Below are 17,621 nucleotides of genomic sequence, written 5' to 3'. Positions count from 1 at the left end.
CTTTACAGGGCAGAATTTTTCCAAGGACGACCTAATAATCCTAACGCTAATTACACATGACTACCACTTGTCAAAAGTTGTCATTTTATCATCCATCCATCCATTTACTGTACCGCTTATCCTCACTAGGGAGCCTGGAGGCTATCCCAGCTATCTTCGGGGGAGAGGCGGATTATAATAAAGTTATTTTTCTTCAAGAAATTAAGTAGTAATCTTTACAAGAATAAAGACATTTTTTGTGCTGGCTCTTCTGTTACATTTCCGATGCAGCCATTTTGGTGGGGTGTGAAACAGTCTAGAAAGTGGTTCAGTACCGTTTGCATTTGATTCCGTTTTAATTATAAAGGGTCCCAGAAATTCCGTTCCACAATGTCTCACCCGGCCCACTTTTCAGTACCGCTTTGTGGAAATTTGGTTTTAGTGGCTACTGTATATACAGCTGCATCTCAATAAATTAGAAAATAGTGGAAAACTTAATTACAGAAGTTCAATTAAAAAAATGAAACTCATATATAATATTGATTCATTACACACAGAGTAAAATATTTCGTGATTTTATTTTTTGTAGTTTTGCAGTGATTTGCCATCTCAGGAAATCTGAATATTACAAAATAAATTACAATAACAATTCTATTTGCTACATAAATTAGGTAGGAATTGGCCCTCTGAAAAGTATTTTCCCATGTGTTCAATTATTGTTTAATTTTTTGTAATTGAACTACTCAAATAGATTTTAATATGATATCCTAATTTATTGAGATGAATATGTGAGCAGAAATAATAACTTAGAATTTTTTTTTTTTATATAAAACTGTCATGCAGCTAGAATAGCGATGGCATCACCCAAAGCTAATGGAGATTCATCCTTCCAAAAGTTTTATGGTCCTGTGAATATAGCCAGTGTCAGCTAAGGATGACTATAATGTGTAACAGTGGCGATTAAAAAAAAAAAAAAATTTGAAAAAGAAAATGAGCACAAGGTGGAGCGGGAGTTTGAAGTAGCAGCTTGTATGTCTCTCTCAAAGCTCTCGTGAAGCTGTCATTTGCTGCTCACCAAGCCGCTAAATTAGGTACGCCAGTAGAAGTGAATGTGATCGAAATAGATAAATAATGGTTATTATTGTGGTTCCAACTAATGATTTATTTACTACAAATAATGTATCTTTTTGTTTCTATGTATGCCAGCGATGTATACAGGCAGGACAATGAAATGATCCTCCGCGAGATGGCATATGTCCAATTAATCTGGGTATGCACTTGTTGCCTTTCAGACAACAGAATATTAGCTTTGTCTTCAACTATATTTCACGCCGAGTGAGTAAATTTGTGAGTAAATTGAGACGAGGTCGTCATTATTTTAGTATACAGTGAACACCAACATATTCGCTGTTCGGCATTTGTAAATTCATCTATTTTGTGGTTTTCTTTCTTCTGTTATTTGCTCAAAAACTGTGCTCAGCCCAAAGCTATAAAAGTATTACTTTGGTGCCATCTTGTGGCATTTTGGTGCCAAGATGAGTATGTTGACGTGAATTGAGGAGCTTCATTTTGACAAAAGTAGTACTTTCTTGCCATTTTGTGGCATCTTGGGTCCAAGTAACTACCGGTATGTTGAAGTGTATTGAGGAGTTTAATTTCAACAAAAGTGCTTTGCTGCCACCTTCTGGCATCTATCGGCAGTTATAATAATCCTTACCCGGGGGCATCAATAACTGGGATTTTCGCTATTCATGGCAGGGCTTGGTCCTTATCCCCCGCGAATAGGTTGTATACCTTTGGGACATTTTTGTTTGGTGGGGTGCTGTGAGATTTTTCTAATGGAAATATATGTCATGTGTCAATAGAGCTCTTGTATTGGATCTCATTTGATTCTCTGGGCGTAGCGTTGCGGCCTCTACCTATTGGTCACAACAACACATGACAGGAGTTGGTTACCACACTTTTCCCCTAACATGACGTACAAAAATATTCTTTAAGACAGTGTTCATTGCACTAGTTTTTGTTTTTGTTTTTTTTAAATCTTTTGGGTGGAGGTGTTGACGCACGCGTCCATGGATTAAGTTGGTTAAGTTTTTTGGGGCGAGGTGGCGAGGTGATGGGAAGATGTGAAGGTGTTTTAACACGCTTTCTTTATTCTCATTACAGTGACGCATGGTGTTACGTCCAGTGGTTGTCATTGCCACTTCCGCCCTACTAATAATTGTCCTCATGCGTTTGTCAAATACATTTTCTCCAAGGCTTGGTCTCTCGTAGTTTTGTTTTTTTTCAGCCGTGAGGTAAAGTCAGAGGTAAAGGGCAACGTCTGTCATATGACACAGGCTAACACCGAACTCCTCGAGGACCTGTGAGTTTGTTTGTGCCACTGGAGGGGAGGACTCATCGTCATATTTAATAAAATAATAACCAATTACAGACACTCCCCAACTTACGAACATTTTGGACACGCTTCCACAAGTCAGCATTTAAGGTTTCGCACCTTCAGTTTAGTACGAAGTTTTCCCACAACCTTTGCCAGGCAGCACTGAAATCAATTGGAAGATATTAAGCGTAGTGAAGAGCAAGAAGAAGAGGAACCTGTTCCGTCCAAGATGGCCGAGACGAAAGTCATGGCTGAAGCATTTTCTCTTTTGGAGAGTCATCAGGACCGGACCAGGAGTGGAGAGATTTTTGCTAAGGACTGCATATAATGCTACCAATGTATTTACAATGAGAAGAGGAAAATGTTGCAAATTTCCTTGGATCATTTCTTCAGACCTCAAAAGGCTCCTTTAACAATAAAGAACCCCCCACTGAAGAAACCCTGACTGAACAAGCATTTGATGATGATGAGTATAAAGTTGACAACCCTGTCAATTGTAATTTTAAAGGTAGGACCATTTTACGACCGTCTTCATCCAAGCTTCCTATTCGAGTTTGCTGGTTTTGGATGAAGTTTTGGCTTGGGTAACTAACTGACTAAATGACTGGCGTAGGTACTAACCAGGCTTGAACATGCTTAGCTTCCGAAATCAAACAAGATTGGTCGTTCTCATGTATGGCCTCATGTTAAGACTGAACTGTATTGCACTATTTATTATTAAAACATTTTAATATAAAGAACCGTACACTACTGCAGTGATTCCCAGCCACTGTGCCGTGAGAGATCATCTTGGTGCCAAGCAACTACAGCGGCTGAACTAAGTATTTAACACGTAACCATTTTTCTCATTAAATATATTTCCAAAGGTGCTACTGACCTGGAAATTTCACCAGGTGTCGGGAACAACTCAAGTAATCCATACATACAAACGAAAGTAGAACAAATAAGATCAGAAATTAGGTTGTGTGTAATAATGTGAAATGACACAGGGAAAAGTATTGAGCACACCAACTGGTCTTTATTTAATACTTTGTACAAAAGCCTTTGTTTCAATGACAGGCTCAAGATGCCTCCTGTATAGAGAAACTAGTCGCAGGCATTGCTCTGGTGTGATTCCATTCTAGCAGCTGTATTTTTTTTCTTTGAAACCAACAGAGTTTCCTTGGCAGTATGTTTTGGATCATGATCCTGCTGAAATGTCCACCCTCGTTTAATTTTCATCATCCTCGAAGATGGCAGCAGATTTTTGCCAAGAATGTCTCAGTACATTTGCCCAGTCATCCTTCCTTCAATAATGTGAAGTTTACCAGTACCATTTGATGGAAATCAGCCCCACACCATCATGTTCCCACCTCTGAACTTCATGGTGTTTTTAGGGTGATGTGCAGTGCCATTTCTCCTCCAAACTGGTGTGCATTATGGCTTACAAACAGTTAAATTTTGCTCTCATTCGACTAGACTATATTCTCCTAGTATTTAACTAGCTTGTCCAAATGTTTTTCAGCAAACTTTTAACAAGCTTTGACATTCTTTTTTTTTTTCAGTAATGGGGACTTGCGTGGTGAGCGTGCATACAGGCCATGGCGGCGGAGCGCATTACTCACTAATTCCAGGTCTTTTTGAAGCTCTTCACATGTGGTCCTTGGCTCTTGGACAACTCTTCTGATTATTCTTTGCACTCCTCTATCAGAAATCCTGCAAGGAGCACCTGATCGAGGCAAATTTATGGTGGTATGATTGGCTTTCCACTTACTACTTATTATGGCCCCAACCGTGCTCACTGGAATGTTCAGAATCTTAGATCTGCGCCTGAAACCAATGCCATCGTTATGTTTTGCAACAATTAGTTTGCCCATCATGAGATGTGTCTTGACTCGCAGATTGGCAATGAGACGTTTTTGCAGGCCATCAATTAGGACTGAACCAGCTGATATTCATTTGCACTGACAAGGGGCTGGATTGCTGTTTGATTATTGATAGATTTTAGGTGTTGTCTTGGCTTTCCATGCCTTTTTGCACCTCCCTTTGCTCATGTGTTCAATACTTCTTCCCGGTGTCATTTCACATTTTTACGCACTTAATTTCTGATCTTATTTGTTCTTCTTTCTCTGTATGTATGGATTACTTGGGTTGCTCCCAACATCTGCTGAAATGTTTAGGTCGATAGCACCTTTGGAAGTATATTTAGTGAGAAAAATGGTAACGTGTTAAATACTTATTTCAGCCGCTGTATGTTGAAGTGAATTGAGGAGCTTAATTTCGACAACAGTTGTGCTTCGCTGCTATCTTCTGGCATCTACAGGCAGTTAACATTTTAGGCGAAGTGTTACCTACTCGCTGGTTTTTGCTATTCGCGGCAGGGCCTTTTCTCTTGCCCACGCAAATAGAATTCACTGTAATAGCTTTGTGTTCAACTAAGCAGGCCGAGATTTCACAATAAGTACATTGGTGAGTCAGTTGACAGAATCATTATTTCATTTTCCTTACTTTTTGTGACATTTTGTGAGAATTTTGTAGTACAAACCCCAATTCCAATGTAGTTGGGATATTGTGAAAAAAGTATATAAAATGAGAATAGAGTGATTTGCAAATCCTTTACAACCTACAGTGCCGTGAAAAAGTATTGGCCTCCTTCTAACTTTTTATATTTTTGCAGAGTTTCCCCACCTTAATGATTAAGATGACCCAAAAAATGTAAATATCAGATAACCCAAGTGAACTTGTACTTGAACAAGTGCTGTTTTTAAATGGTGATTTAATTTATTAAAACTATTCAAAGTTACCTGGCCCTTTATGAAAAAGTAATGGCCCCGTAAACCTAATAACTGGTGGGCCATCCTCAGCAGCAAAAACTGAAATCAAGCATTTTCTATAATTGGCAATGAGTCTTTCACATCTCAGTGGAGATATTTTGGCCCACTCTTCCTTGCAGAATTGTTTCAATTCAGCAACAATTAAGGGTTTTCAAGCCTAAACGGCCTTTTTAAGGTCATGTTGCTACACCTCAATTGAATTCTGGACTTTGACTAAGCCACTCCAAAACCTTTATTTAGTTTTTTTAAGGCCATTCAGCAGTTGACTTGCTGGGGTGTTTCAGATCCTTATCCTGCTGCAGAACCAAAGTACGCTAAGCTTGAGGTCGCAAACTTATGGCTGAACATTCTCCTTCAGGATTCTCTGTTAAATAGCAGAATTCATGGTTCCATCAATCACAGCAAGTTGTCCAGGTCCTGAAGGAGGGAAGCAGCCCAAGACGGTCACACTAAGACCACCACGTTTGACTGTTGGTATAATGTTCTTTTTCTGAAATGTTTTGCTACATTTACGCCAGATGTAACGAGACACACGCCTTCCAAAAAACTCAACTTTCGTCTCATCAGTCCATATAATATTCTCCCAAAAGTCTTGGGAATCATTCTGATTTTTTTTTTAAAGATGAGCCTTTGTTCTTTTTGGTCAGCAGTGGTTTTCACCTTGGAACTCTGACATGGATGCCATTTTTGCCCAGTCTCTTCCTTATTGTTGTGTCATGAACACTGACCTTATCTGAAGCAAGGGAGCCCTGCAGTTCTTTAGAAGTTGTCCTGAGTTCCTTTGTGGCCTCCTAGATGAGTTTTTGCTTTTTCTTAGGGTTATCTTTGTAGGCCGGCCACTCCTGTGAAGGTTCACAACTGTTCCATGTTTTCTCCATGTGAGGAAAATAGCTCTCCCTGTGGTTCGCTGCAATCCTAAAGCTTTAGAAATGGCTTTTGTAACGCTTTTCAGACTGATAGTCAATTACTGTATTTCTCGACTGTTGTGGATGCTGTAATTTTTTTTTTGCAGCTTTTTTTAGATATTTTGTCCGACTACATTTTGTCAGGACAGATTCTGGGGCCAATACTTTTTCACAGCACTGTGTATTCAATTGAATACATAAAAAAGACAAGATATTTAATGTTCAAATTGATCATCTTGATTGTTTGTTCCAAATGTTCACTCATTTTGAATTTGATGCCTGCAACAATGGGAGACGGGTCAGGACTGTATATCCTTTACACACTGATGCTTTTTTTTATTCCAGTGCCACCTGAGGGATCAAAGGTCATGGGCATTCAGTGTTGGTTTTCAGCCTTACCACTTACGTGCATTGATTTCTCCAAAATCTCTGAATGTTTTGATTATATTATGCACCGTCGGTGATGAAATCCCTAAATTCCTCGCAATTGTACATTGAGAAATGTTTTTCTACTGTTGGAGTATTTTCTCACACAGTTGTTGACAAAGTGGGGAACTTGGCCCTATCCTTTCTTGTGAACAACTGAACCTTTTGGGGATGCTCCTTTTTATACCCAATTATGACACTCACCTGTTTCCAATTAACCTGTTCAACTATGGAATTTTCCAAACAGGGGATTTTTGAGCATTCGTCAACTTTTCCAGTCTTTTGTTGCCCCCGTCGCAGCTTTTTTGGAACGTGTTGCAGGCATCAAATACAAAATGAAAGAATATTTGCCCCCCAAAAAAATAACGTTCATCAGTTTGACCATTAAATGTCTTTGTAGTGTATTAAATTGAATATAGGTTGAACAGGATTTGCAAATCATTGTATTCTGTTTTCCACAACGTCCCAACTTCATTTGAACTGGGGTTTGTATAAAATATATGCCTTGGCACAATAAAGGTTGAGAAACACTGTGCTACTGAGACTGTATTGACTAAGTTTTCAATAGGCACTAAGGAATACGTAGTGACAATATAAAAATTGCAAAATAACGTGTTATAAACAGCCTTATGGAGCTTCATAAATTGGGCAGTGTCTGTAAAATGTTTAGTTTTTTTCTTTCCAAACGGGCATTTCAAAACAACATACACGTGATTATTACCAACCCTCATTCTTGCGTTAAGTCTCGGGGTCACCAACTGGACATCGGCTTGGATCCACAATGAAAGGCTCCGTGAAAGGTGGTCCGAGTGCGATACACCCCCAGTCCAAGAAGGCCCCCCGGGTTGAAAAGAGAAAAAGCGGAATGCAGTGGAAGGCTTTGGGGGGCTTCAGAAAATAACAATGGGCCCCACGTCGGGGTGCCCCTCTCACTTCTCGCCCGAAGCCTGGTCTCATCGGACCGCCTTGTGCTTTCCCCCGCAGCAGCCACACCGCTCGCCGCAACGCAGGCAAGCGTGCAAAGGCAGGTAGCAGCACATGCAGGGCACGAAGAGCGACAGGGCCACAAGGGCCAGCCAACGAGCACAGCATAGGGGGTGCAGATGGCCCCCCATGGAGTCGTCACACGAGCACGGCTCCCAGAACTCGCCCTCGGAGTCCGACATGCAGTGGTAGAGCAGGCTCTCTGCACACCACACGCAGGTCCACTGGCGGAGGCAGTGCAGGGCCGGGTCCGGGGCATCCCTGCAGCGGCCCCGGCCGTTCTCCGAGGCGCTGAACACCGAGCGGCAGTACACACAGCGGGACGAGCACGACGACGATCCCTGCGGGCACGGGCTGTCATCGTCGGGGGAGATGGCGCCCGGGTCCCCACAGGTCCCGCCGCCCCTCTTACGAGTCCGCGAGCGGGGCGTGGCCAGGGAGGTGTGTATGCAGCAGGGCGAAGGGGAGCCTTTGCCAGTCTCCTGGGGGGAGCCGGCCCCTGAGGACACGTCGGACACAATGTTGGGGATGGACATGCAGGTGGGTGAGGACGAGGACAGACGCTGGGCCGCCTTGCTGTCCAGACTCACCGTAACGTCGCAGCCCCCTGTGCCCACCCCGGACATCTCCTTCTCAAAGCGGACCACACACAGCTCGGACTTGTCCTGCAGGCTCCCCCCGCTACCTACAACGACGCCTCCAGTCAGCCCCCCAACCATAGTCCTAGTGGCCCCTGCTCGTCGATAGTCCTCATATCCTCTGGACCCCCACAGGTCCTTGCAGGGATCCACACTGCGCAGGTCCCCCTCCTCCAGCAGGGAAAGGGTTGGCGAGAGGGGGGACAGTGGCGACGAGGCCGGGGGGCCTGGGGGTGGGGACGGCAGAGCGGGAGGCTGGGATGGTGGTGATGGGGGACTCAAGGCAGCGGTCATTTGTGAGACCTGGTGTTGTCCCGGCCTGGCGTGGATCTGCAGAGACAGTGTTGAGTTACAGAGTCAGGAAGAGAACAGCCCGCTGCTGCCGCATTTCTTGTCACGTCTCGAATGGGATCAGATTTCACCTGAGCAGAGGTCACTTTCATCTTCATTTCACATCCTGCATAACCGCAACAAACGCAGCACTTTCAGGTGTAGAGTTTACCCGTATTCTCCTTATCGTGCTCCCGACCCTTTGTCTATTTTCCAAGATTTACAGATCAGATCAATCCTTACCCTACTGATTTTTACACCTTTTTTCGAGCACCAACAGCTGCCGAGACAAGGGATTGCCAAACCTTTTAGATCCAGCGAGAAATTCCAAGGACCCCTCATAGTCTTTGTCATTTATACATAATTAGCACTCCTAAATGCGATGGAAATTATTTTTTGAACGTTTTAACTTTGTTTATGGCCTATTTAATAGGAAGGAATGTAAATAAATTCAATTGAATTAAACTCAGTATTTAGCCGTTATCATATCAGAGCGTTTAGTTCATCTTAAAATAGGGCAGAGTGATTGGTTTTTTGCATTTTTGTTAAATTGGTGGACTGGTCTGGCACTGCTATCATATGCAGGTATGCTCTTTTGAAATATATACAGGGTGATTGAAAAGTAACTCCCTATTTTAAAACACTAACACTTAATTTATTTATATGTTGTAATATTTTTTCTCAATTCTTTTGTATATGTTCCATGATTAAAGGAGCAAGTCTATTATATATATATATATATATATATATATATATATAACAATAATTGACAAAAATGTATTGCAGATTATTTGGTGTACCCAATAAGTTATGCCTCTGGGACCCCAGTTTGAGAACTACTGCCCTTGAATCCCTGCACTGGAAACACGCCAGATCAGGATTCACGTTTCCAAACTGAACTGAACTGAACCGGACCACTCAGTGGAAACAAGATATTCGAGGACCTGACACTCAAAGCTTTCTGTGCTACCTGGGCAGGCGTCTGTGTGGTTCCACCAGATGTGAAAGCGAACTCCTCGGTCCGCACGAAGCAGGCGGAGGACGACTCGCTGGTAACAATGGTGATGGGCTTAGGAAGCATCTCCTTCCTGCTGTTGGATGACGACTCGCTGCCTGTATGGGACTAGCAGAGGTCACACATCATCCCGTGATTCAACACTTCAAAATCTTGAGAGGGTCTTATAGGCTGTCGTTAGGGGTGACACCTTCAAACTTCCTACCTTTGTACTTTTGGTGAACATGTATACCAGGTACAATCAGTTACCTTGAAGTCCAGTCTAGTATACATTAACAATGTTTTCATTGTATGAATCCTATATCCTGTCCTTGGGTTGATACCTTTCTCCCCTTGACATTTACAGTTTGACACATAAGTGTACCTTTTTGGATGTGAAAATATTAGAGACCGTTTACCTTGGAGTCTTATACTTTGACAAATGTGGTACATTAGTCTAGTTTTATCAGGGCTACAGTGTCTTGTCCATGGGGGGTGGGGGGGTCTACTTTACTTGACATTGACAATTTGGGAGTATACCTGTACCTTTTTGGTCCTGGAAAAGGTACAAACAGCCTGAGTTCCTGAGAGTACACCAGCATAGACTGTACCTTAAAATGGGGTCAGGGGTCTGTTTCATGGGGTCAGGGTCTAATCATGTCCCTGAATGGCTACCTTCCAATGTTCTACTTTGGACTTTTACAGTTTGGGAACACCTGTACTCTTTTGGACCCAGAACACATTCAAGCAATTACCTTGGAGACCTATGTAGTACATTAGTGAAGTTGTAACAAACCTATGTTGTCTTGTCTCTGAGGTAGTGCCATCAAAGTTTCTACTTTTGTGTACCCTTGACTTGACTTTTAGTTTGGGAACATTCCTGTCCCTTTATGGACACGGAAAAGGCACAAACTTTGAGTCCACATTTCAAACCACTGGTCACAATAGTAATCGTAAACAAAACTTGATGACTTGAAAGGACTACCAGTGACACCTGATTTGGATGTTTACATGTCAGGGAAAATTCTGAGATTAAATGGGTTCCTAACAAATTAAACTGAGTATGCCCCTATTTCATTGGGTTGAGGTCAAATCATGCCTCTGATAAGTTAGTTACCTTCAAAGGCTCTATTTCAGCACTTTTGACTTTCTTTTTTTTACTAGTTTGGGAATGTACCTGTAACCTTGTGGACCAGGAACTGGTACAAACAGTCACATCAGAGTCCACTAGGGTACATTCCAAGACCGTAACTTAAAATGGGTTAAATGCACTCCTATTTAATTGGGTCCAAACCTGTCCCTGGGTCGTTCCTTTCAAATACTGTAAGTCTTCTTTTGGGAGCTGACCTATGCCTTTTTGGTACAAATTGTTATCTTGGACTGCGCGAGCTTACAGTAGCATTGACCGTACCTTGTAATAGACAACCTTAATTCATTACCTTCAAAGGTTGTACTTTAGCAGTTTGGGAACATGCCTCCACTCTGGCTACATCAGCATAGATTGTAGCTTAATGTGGACTCTGGGTGCACTCATAGTTTATAGGGTCCAAACCTGCCATTGGGTTGTTACCTTCAAATGTTCTATCTTTCCACACTCTTTGGAATGTACCTCTCCCTTTTTTGGGGACCAGGAACAGGTGCAAACAGTTAGCTTGGAGTGTACTAGGTTTGAAATTGACTGGACTGTTTCATTGAACCTTTGAGGTGGTATCGTCAAAAAGGTTCTACTTGTGTAGCCTTGACTTTTGGCAGTTTGGGAACATACCTGTGCTCTTCTGGAGTCCACTGGGGTAAATCAGCATACAGCAGTACCCTAAAATAGACTCAGAGTGTACACCTGTTTCATGGGGTTCACTGATCCTATCTTTAAGTGTTCTCATGTTCTACCATTTTAGGAACATACCAGTACCATTTGGGTAAAAAGGAACCATGGGGCACCTACAGGGACTCCTATTCAAAACATGAACCAAAATCTACTCACAGCTTGCCCGTCGTCCTCTGTGTCTGCCTCCTCCGGTGTGGAGGACGAGGGTGAGTCCGAGCCTGAAACGCATCAGAGGAGAGACATTTAAACTAGGGACGTCCCGATCCAACTTTTTCACATCCGATACCGATATTGCAGTCTTGAGTTTTAGCCGATACCGATATTGGTCAGATCCGATATCAGCAATAATCATACATACTTTCATTATTTTATCGTGTGGAATGTTAGAAAAGGCTGGCTCAAGTGATATTACTCACATAGAATGATAATCAGCAACAGCACGTATGAGAAAAACTGACCCATTTATTATTCACCAATGGGTAACATATAGTAACTTTAAAAATAAGAATGTAATACATCCATCCATCCATTATCTGAGCCGCTTCTCCTCACAAGGGTCGCGGGAGTGCTGGAGCCTATCCCAGCTATCATCGGGCAGGAGGCGGGGTACACCCTGAACTGGTTGCCAGCCAATCGCAGGGCACACACAAACAAACAACCATTCGCACTCACATTCACACCTACGGGCAATTTAGAGTCTTCAATTAACCTACCATGCATTTTTGGGGGATGTGGGAGGAAACCGGAGTGCCCGGAGAAAACCCACGCAGGCACGGGGAGAACATGCGAACTCCACACAGGCGGGGCCGGGATTTGAACCCCGGTCCTCAGAACTGTGAGGCAGACGCTCTAAGAATGTAATACAATTGAATAAAATATATTAGAAAATCGCCGGCCGGTGGGCGACTGGTTAGCACATCTGCCTCACGTGCCTGCGTGGGTTTCTCCGTCGACTCCGGTTTCCTCCCACATCCCCAAAACATGCATGGTAGGTTAATTGAAGACTCTAAATTGCCCGTAGGTGTGAATGTGAGTGCGGATGGTTGTTTGTTTATATGTGCGACACAAGTTCAGGGTCAAAGATGGCTGGGATAGGCTCCAGTATGCCCGTGACCCTAGTGAGGATAAACGGTACAGAAAATGAATGAATGAGAAAACCATGAAAAATAACCTCAATAAATAATCAATACAAATTATACTTTCAAAGTGCAAAATAACAATTGAGTTTATGGTGGTCTCAGTGTGTGCCTTCATTGTTGGGATCGCTGTTCCTGCTGTGCACATCTTGACCTCTGAGGGGCAGTGTGTTGCACGCAGTGAGATACACACTTGCAGTAACAACAAAAGTAGAAGAACTCACGTTTGAATACTGTTATTTCACAAAGTTTGAAGAATATATGCCAAAGACTATTGTTATATTGCCTCTTTGTATATGTCTATACGGTGTTTGTGTACGAATATTCATTATTTTGAGATCTAAGTGCCACGAGTTCAATGCTAATTTTCGTTTGCTCATCAAAGGTGTTTTTCATTCGTTGTGTGTTAGCTTTGAGCTAGCAATTTGGGTGAGCGAAAGCGAAGAAATGAAGTCTGGGATGTGTTTGAACATTTCACGAGGTGTAATTATTCTGTTACGTGTGCTTAGTTTTGCAGTAAACTTCAACTGGAGTGTCAATAAATGACTTTAAGCAAGCAACATTCACTCTTACTTTAGCACTTTAGCAACCTGTTGTTGTGATCACATGGGATCCGCATGCCGTCCGGGCGCTGCTCGCTAAAAGTGCTGGAGTGGACAATGGAATTGACTACTTGTATAAGAGCAGTAAAATCTGAGATTTTAGAACCAGTCCGATCAGATACTTTTTTTTTTTGCTGACATCGGACTGATTTTTTATCTCAACGATCTATTTTAAACCGTTCCCTGTGAATTGGAAGAAAAAAAAAACACAAATACTGGAGATTAGAGCGTGAGGGTGGGGTGCACACCCACCTCGGTCCAGCTTGTCGATGACGGCCTGCAGACCCTTCTCGAAGGAGATGGCGTCGGCTGGACTCTGGAAGGTGAGGCCGAACTTGCGCTCGTCCACCCGCCAGTGATGAAAGATGGGGTTCACCTTGTTGTAGACCAGGCCCCTTTGCACAGCACACTCCAACACCGGCTAAATACACACACACACACACACACACACTATTACAACATGTCTGTGGATTCTCAGTCATCCAGGTTTTGGTCCTCCGCAAAAATTGAATGACGGTATGGAGAATTGAACAAGCCTCTTGGATTAAAGGTGAAATGTCTTATCATGTCAGCGCTTTTCACAGACTTTATGAAACTAATTTATTCACATTCTCATGTTTTTATACAATACAGTGCTATTTTACATACAAATATTTTTGTGGGTTTTGGGGGGTTGAAATGGATTATTGTAATTTCAATGGGGATTTATTTATTTTTTTGTATATTCAAAAAAAAATTGAGTTATGAGCTTTGAACTCCCAAGTGAAAATAAAGAAGCCTTCTGGACTGGATTAAAGGCGTGAAACAACCTTCAACAACCAAGGGCGAGTCCAGTTGCCTGCATTCAACTTTTTGCGAAAAGCCATGAGAAGCCCACCCCAAATAAATGAATAAGATGCATCATCATAATCATCATCATCATCATCATCACATTGCGCTCACCGCTCGGTCCCGCAGCCTCTCCCCGCGTATGACATACTCCCTCCGCTTGTTGCCTCGCCCCTTGCATATGACCACGTGACTGAGGCCGCCCCCGCCCAGTGGGACCCAGCCGCCGCTGGAGTCGTCACGTGTCATCACCACGGCGCGAACACGCACGCTAGAGGAGGCGGGAAAAGACAACATGGGAGTGTGTCACGAATCACTCCCTATCCACTATACACATGGCCGGCCCTAGCCAATGTGGCGCCCTTGGCCAGATTTTATATGCCCCCTCCCCCCCCCCCCCCCAGCAACGATTTACACAGGCTTACAAAAAGGTCAAATACCAGTAGTTTTTAGCATTGCCTTGAATTTACAAGATAACATGTCGCACAATTTAAAATAGAACATTTTCATTTCATTACTGCCAAACATATCATACTTGGTGTTGCGACACTAATGGGACAAACCAAAAGTAACAACAACATGACCTCTCTGTCTCCCATTTTCCCTCTTTTTTCTTCTTCCCTGTGTTCTTGACAGTTTTGGCAATGTTTCCAAAGTTCTCTGGGGTCACATCAATAAATTTGCCCCGACCCCAACAGAGAGCGAACAGTATACCAATCAGCCAGAGGAGGGAGTATTTGCTATTGTCATTTTGAAAAACACTAATTGGGCATTTCTTTAAATTTCAATCAATGTCTATGTTTCCCATGTTAAAAGTCGTCAAGTGATTGCAAATATGTGCAGCTTCCCCACTTGAAAGAGATTGATTCAGCAACAGAAGATGTCTCCTGGTTTTGCTCAATGACCAAGCAACATTTCCCTTTTATCTCATTTTATTTTAGCATTCAGTAGTTTGACAGTTCATCAAGAAGTTTACGTTGTCTCTAGCAATGAGGTGCTTTAAGTGTATTGCCATCTGCATTTTAATTATTTAGAATGTGGAGAAATATCTACAAAAAGAACAAGAGAAAATGTGTTATTGTAAATGCTTGTAAGTAGTAAGAGAGAAACATAATATCCAAATTTGACATTTCTATAACATTAAGCTCCAGCCTTAAATGTATTCATTTTTCAATTATCTCTGCAACAAATGTGGCTGTCAACGTTTTAGTTTAACGTTAAATAATTAATGTATTTCCATGTTATTATTGCCCTTTAACATTGTAACAAACTTATGTAGTGAAGGTATTTGCATCATGGGATATTGCTTTTCTAGTGACCATCAGTTGGTCACTACTTTTCAAGTTGCATTGTGGGATACATTGAGGGCACTAGATACTGTAGGCATGGGATAACTTATGTTATGAATCACTCACTCATTCCTCATTTTCATGTAGTTAACTAAGAAACTATATGGTGGGCTACATAGTTCGTTAAAAATCCCTATACAGCGGTGCCGTGAGCTGTCATTTGGAAAGTGTTTTGCTTTGACTCGCGTGCAAAGGTTTGCGATACGAGCGCCGTGAACTCAACTCACTTCACAACCAGCAGCAGTTTGGCAGATCGTCGACAATTCTTCAAGAGTGGCTTCAAGCTCTTTAATGCCACTCCCAGTTGCAGTTTACTGTCAATTTTGACAGAATACAACGAGAATTTTCCACATTGTTTATTTAAAACAGCCACATAGCTGTGCCTTAATTGTCCATTGAGACCCGGGCTCTGCAACCTGTGGCTCCAGAGCCCCATGTGGGTCTTTCAGCGTTCTGCTGTCGGAAAACAGAAGCAGACTGCATTTTTTTGGTTCACTGCAGGTGGATGATTTTAGGATTGGCTTTCATTGCATCTGAGGAAGACTCAAACAGGTATGGACTATTTTGTTTGAAAAGTACGCTTCAACCAAGCATCTTTTTTCAGAGTTCAAAATGTTTTTGTTTCAAGCAGAAATACAATTATGTTCGCTGCAGCAGTTAATTTTAGAAATGTAACACACTGGTTTTTTTTTTTTTATTCATACTGCACAAGTACCCCAAAAATGATATGCAGTGTTATCAAAAGGGTTTTGTGGCTCCTTGGGTTTTTTTTTTTGCTTTGTTTTGTTTTTCTTCTTCTGTGGGAGATGCTCCAAACGGGTCTTTGAGTATTTAAGGATGCCAAGCCCTGGTTTAGCCTAATGCTAACAAACAACGCAAAACGCCATAGGCAGGCTAACGAATAGAATCGGTGGTTTCATGTCAACCTTTTAAGCAACGGATATTACATTATTACAATTGTTATTATTGCAATACTGACAAGACATATATTCTTTATCCTTTGGAGAAAAAAAAGACTATTGCTGTGGCTAACTGAGGCGTTTTCACCAGCTCCGTCCGTGTATATCTTTTTTTTTTTTTTTTAAAAGACGTTTTTTGGGGGAGAGACTGGAACCGATTAATGGGCATTTCCATTCATTTCAATGGCGAAAGATGTATTCTCTGTTCCAAGTGCGGTTGTGGAACTAATTCAACTAATATCTCAAGGGACCATTGTATAGTAATTATGGAGTCGGGAATGAGTGAATGATTCCGAACGCAACGAGAACCATTCACTCATTCCTGACTCTCTAATCACCATACTATATAGTCCACTATATAAAAATCTCGATGTAGTAATTACCCGCTAATCACTAAATAGTGTTTTTTATTTTTTTGTGAACTATATTGTCGACTGTATAAAAATCCCTACATAATAATTAGGCAGTATGAGTGAATGAATCCGAACACACCCCGTGCGCGCGTATGCGACGTTCAGGCGCAAGGTGAGAAAATCACAAGAGGAAGAATGCACTCAGTGTTTCCCTGGCTACACATCAATGAACGCCGCGTGCACGCGCACCGAAACATCGCGATAATGCCATCAGACGACGCTTGGCCCCTTCCCCTCCCTTGCTCCTTCTTCTCTTCCATCCCGCCCCTGCTTAAAGCAAGCCATTAAGAAGAAATAGATGTTGGGTTTTTTTATGAATGGAACGGAAAACAAGGCGAGGCGAGGCTGCTTTTGGCTTTTTCTTTCGTAGAATAAAAGAAAAAAAGGGAAGGATGTGAGGGGGGAAAGGAGCGATGATGAGGAGGAGGAGGAGGAGGGGAAGGAAGGGGAGGGGGGGAAAAAATCACATTTCATTCATAAAGTTTGGCTTTAAAAATCATAATGAAAGGCCGAGACACGTTGATAAAAAATAAAAAAATAAATAAATCACGACGCCTCTCGCCTTGAATGGCGCGACGATGCCTCCCTCATCCTCCTCATCCTCGCCATATTTTTGCCCCTTTTTTTTTACCTTCATCCCTTTATCCTCCCTTTCCATGCTGCAATAGTCACATAGCAGGCCTCCGGTTTTTTTTTTTTTTTTTTTTGGAATTATTATTATTATTTTTGCTGCCAGTGCTGCATGCACGTCCTTTTTCATTCATGTATAGATGACGTGTTAATGGGCATGTAGGCGGCTTTTGGAACACTAAATTAGAAGAGAAATTGACCAGCACAAATGGATGCAAGTTTTGTTTTGTCATAATAATAATGTTAATAAATAACCGGATAGCGGTGTTGATTCCGGGGGACTTACTCGCCCTCCATGGCTCGCCGTTGCCCACTCGCCGGAGCCCACCGCGGCGGGCTCTCCTCTCGCTGTGCTCAGCCTGCTCCTCCTCCTCCTCCTCCTCCTCCTCCGCCTCGCAGCAGCAGCAGCAGCGGCAAACGCACGCCGACG

The 17,621-nt window shown here is 42.4% G+C and overlaps 1 protein-coding gene across 2 annotated transcripts; it reads right to left on the bottom strand.

Moving 5' to 3' along the window:
• Positions 1 to 1,823: 1,823 nt before the first annotated feature.
• spred3 (sprouty related EVH1 domain containing 3) lies at positions 1,824 to 17,603 on the bottom strand. 2 transcript variants are annotated; one of them, XM_061781224.1, is made up of 6 exons: positions 17,478 to 17,603; positions 13,955 to 14,111; positions 13,265 to 13,433; positions 11,431 to 11,492; positions 9,426 to 9,578; positions 1,824 to 8,455 (listed from the first exon to the last, which is right to left on the bottom strand). In XM_061781224.1, exons 1-6 carry the CDS (start codon positions 17,486 to 17,488, stop codon positions 7,457 to 7,459), a joined length of 1,551 nt encoding a protein of 516 aa, XP_061637208.1. In that variant the 5' UTR covers positions 17,489 to 17,603; the 3' UTR covers positions 1,824 to 7,456. The 2 variants fall into 2 exon arrangements, with proteins under 2 accessions (XP_061637208.1, XP_061637209.1); XM_061781225.1 differs by having other exon boundaries at positions 9,426 to 9,568.
• Positions 17,604 to 17,621: the final 18 nt, after the last annotated feature.

This window comes from Phyllopteryx taeniolatus, chromosome 8 (assembly GCF_024500385.1).
Source record: "Phyllopteryx taeniolatus isolate TA_2022b chromosome 8, UOR_Ptae_1.2, whole genome shotgun sequence".
In the NCBI taxonomy this organism is placed as follows: Eukaryota; Metazoa; Chordata; class Actinopteri; order Syngnathiformes; family Syngnathidae; genus Phyllopteryx; species Phyllopteryx taeniolatus.
The sequence above is the reverse complement of the archived record's forward strand: the minus strand, read 5'-3'. Positions and strand labels throughout refer to the sequence as shown.